A 3,525-nucleotide genomic window follows, 5' to 3' on the forward strand; every position below is an offset into this window, starting at 1 on the left:
CATGACTCATGTCGCATACGCAGTTCTTTGGAAACCAATATGGTAAAATTGGTAAGAGAGATCATCATTTTACACACTTTGGTTCAACAATTCTATTTCTTAGGAAGATATGAACAACCTTTGGTTTTTTAAAATAAAGTCTTTCTTGGAATCCTGGATGCCTAGAGCTCACTATGTAGAGTAGACTGTCCTTACAGTCACAGCGATAACTGTCTCTGCCTCCTGGACACTTGGACTATGAGAGTGAAATTTCCTGCTTGTGTCTAAGAATTTCAGTTTTTAACTTGACTTATAAAAGTAAACAAAAATTGAAAGTAATTGGCAAAATTTAAATAGTTGAAGGTTTCCAGCATTTTCATATTAATTGCACTGAATTATATTAATTGAACTGAATCCTTGCATCCAGGAGAACTATTAATGCGAAATTATGTGGATGTGCACAAAATGGCATACATACTGTTTGTAAAACACATTGTTCATATATGGAAGATAGAAGTTAAAAGGAAATTTGGAATTTCAATGCTAAATATTAAAATTATGAGTCACATGGTGAATTAAGTTTTTAGCAAATATAATCACTCTCTTCTTATTAGTATTGTAATATTGACCACAAACATGTTTTCAAAACTCACTATGAGGATTGTTAGTAATCTATGCATGCACCAATATATGAACTGGGAGAGTTGGGAATTACTGGGTTTATATTATAAGGTTATAATCATTTATCTTCTATTAACTTGAGTGTACATAGATGAATTTAATAACACTGTGAAAATCACATCAAGTATTATTATAAAATTGATTTATAATATAGGTTATCTAGAAGATATCTTGCTATTGTGGCCATTAAGTAATAAATGCATTCAAACTACTAAAATTATTCTTGTGTTTAATGTTCCTAACCACTAAGAACAAAATTAAAACGATCTTTTTCTAAAAAAATTCTCTATCTATCAGTAATTTTCTTACAGCTGTCTTCATGGCCTCATTCCTCAGACTGTAGATGACAGGGTTGAGTGTTGGAGGAAGAACTGTGTAAAAGACAGAAAGCAGGTGGTCTAGAGCAGTTGCTGAGTCTGAGGTTGGCTTGAGATATGCACAGGTTCCAGTAGAGAGAAAAAATGAGACCACAAAAAGGTGGGGCAGACAGGTGGAGAAGACCTTAGACCGACCTTCCGCAGAGGGCATCCTGAGGACTGTGGAGAATATCTGGACATAGGAGAGGCAAATGGCAATGAAACAGGCGAGTGCCATGGCAGCAATGAAGGCAACTGCTCCAATCACTCCCAGGTAATCATTGGAACAGGAGAGCTTGAGCAGCTGGGGAACATCACAGAAGAACTGATAGATTATTTTGGCTCTGCAGAATCTGATAGAAAACGTGGTTGCTGTGTACAAAGTTCCCGAGATGCCTCCACTTATCCACACAGCTGTCACAGCCAACCTGCACTTTCTAGGACTCATGATGACCTCATAGTGCAGTGGAAGGCGGATGGCCACATAGCGATCATAGGACATCACTGTGAGAATGGCCACCTCACCCCAGGCCATAGAGGTAAAGAAGAAAACCTGAAGCACACACTGAGCATAGGAAATGTATCCACTGCCAGTCATGGAATTGTGGATGGACTGGGGGACAGTGACAGACAGGGAGGAGAGGTCGAGAAGGGACAGGTGCTTCAGGAAGTAATACATTGGAGATTGGAGTTGAGGGTCCAGCATTGTGATGGTGATGATGATGAAGTTACCTGCAGAGCCCAACAGGTACATCACCAAGAAGAGCAGAGCATGTAGCATCTGCATCTCCGGGTTGTCAGAGAACCCCAGGAGGAGGAAGCCACTCACTGTGGTCATGTTTGTCATTATCATTTTGAGGAGGGAAATTGTTCATGCAGCTGAAAATAAAAACAAAATCATATGTGAGATGCAGTAGAAACATAGGATAGCAATTACACATTTATCCAAGTTTTCATATTTCAACACCTATTGTTTAAGAACTTGTGGTTTATCAGATTTTAAAGCCTGAAAAATGTGCTGTAAATGGTGGCCATCTGTGGGATAAAGCATGCATTTTTTCCATGCATGAAGCTTACAGCTTTAGGTAGTTATGCAGTAGTTGCAGGTGAATGCAAGTATAGCCCAGTCACCCTCCCGTCAGGGAAACTCTTTTGCTCTATACAAAACAAACCTACAAAATTTTAAACTTTCCATTTACATCTGTGAACCTCATGCCTAAAGTCACAATATAATAGTAACCGTGGGATTTTTTCTCAAATTTTCTGGACATCTGTTGGGTTACATTTTTGCTTTGCGCTGCTCTCTTGTAGCATATGGATTAGCTGTGGATGGGTGATTTCCTTTTCCTTCCTGGCAAATGATATGGTCATTATCACAGAGGCCAGTGGGTGGTGCTACTGTTTTCCTATTATTTCTTCTTCTTCTTCTTCTTCTTCTTCTTCTTCTTCTTCTTCTTCTTCTTCTTCTTCTTCTTCTTCTTCTTCTTATTCTTATTCTTCTTCTTATTATTATTAATAATTATTTTAACACTGGTGACTAATCCCTGGGGATCACACTTGCTCTGTCTGCAAGCACTCTATCCGTGTTATTATTTTTAAATGGACATTTGATTTTAATCTCTAACAAAAACTTTTGTAGAGAAAATAAACTCCACTTTCCAAGTTGGTGTTGATTTGATGTGTAGTGTGTTTTTGTCATTCAAAAGCTGACTTTGAATATGCGCTTTTGATGATTTCTTTGTATCAGTTTTCTTCAGGTGAGGTCATCAGACAACTGCTGGTGACTTATACCCAGGAGACATGGCAGTCAGAGACTTTTGTTGCTGGGAGGAGGCTTTAGTGTAAGGAATGCAATGCAGGCTCTGCACATTGTTTCAGAAAGAATTTAAGTGAAATGTGCTCTGCATCTCACAGAAAGAAGCTATTAGGTTCCAGATCATGATGCAGGGGCATATTTGGACATTCACCAATGTTCACATTGCTGTGTTAGGGCCAGTGAATTACTGGTAGCAAGTCTCATCTTCCTGTGTATTTTCCCTTCCAGCTGTGAGTCCTAGACAACAGTGCAGCACTGTGGTTTAATGTTCGGAGGTTTTTGTCTAAACTGTGTTAAAAGTCACCACTTTGTGTGTCCATCTGAGTAATTCATCTCCCTAGCCCTGGCTTCTATGAGAATCCTCAGCCTTAAGGTCAGTGCCGCCCCACCCTGCATCAATCTCAGAAGGATTTTCCATCTAGTGCTGTCTCTTCTGGATAGTACAGACTAACGCAGGTGCCTCAGCTCTCATATCTTTTTTGGGGAATGAAATCCACATCTGAGCATTACATTTCTACATTTCTGTATGACAGAGGTCCGGTTTTAGATTGTAGCAAATTATCCCTGAGTTAGCCAAAGGTTTTAAATGCACTTTTGTTATCACATTGGAAATGATCTCAGCTCATAGGAAATAATCATAAATTTAATCTAAAGTATCATCAGATTAAGTGAAACTCATATTAGAAAGTCAAG

General features: G+C 38.8%; 1 protein-coding gene across 1 annotated transcript; it reads right to left on the reverse strand.

Annotated features, from left to right (window-relative positions):
• Positions 1 to 933: 933 nt before the first annotated feature.
• On the reverse strand, positions 934 to 1,869 carry LOC103733560 (olfactory receptor 14J1-like). The gene has a single exon (XM_008832415.2). The coding sequence runs from the start codon at positions 1,867 to 1,869 to the stop codon at positions 934 to 936; it is 936 nt and encodes a 311-aa protein (XP_008830637.2).
• Positions 1,870 to 3,525: the final 1,656 nt, after the last annotated feature.

This window comes from Nannospalax galili, unplaced genomic scaffold, assembly GCF_000622305.1.
Source record: "Nannospalax galili isolate Female #2095 unplaced genomic scaffold, S.galili_v1.0 scaffold2056, whole genome shotgun sequence".
NCBI classification, from domain to species: domain Eukaryota; kingdom Metazoa; phylum Chordata; class Mammalia; order Rodentia; family Spalacidae; genus Nannospalax; species Nannospalax galili.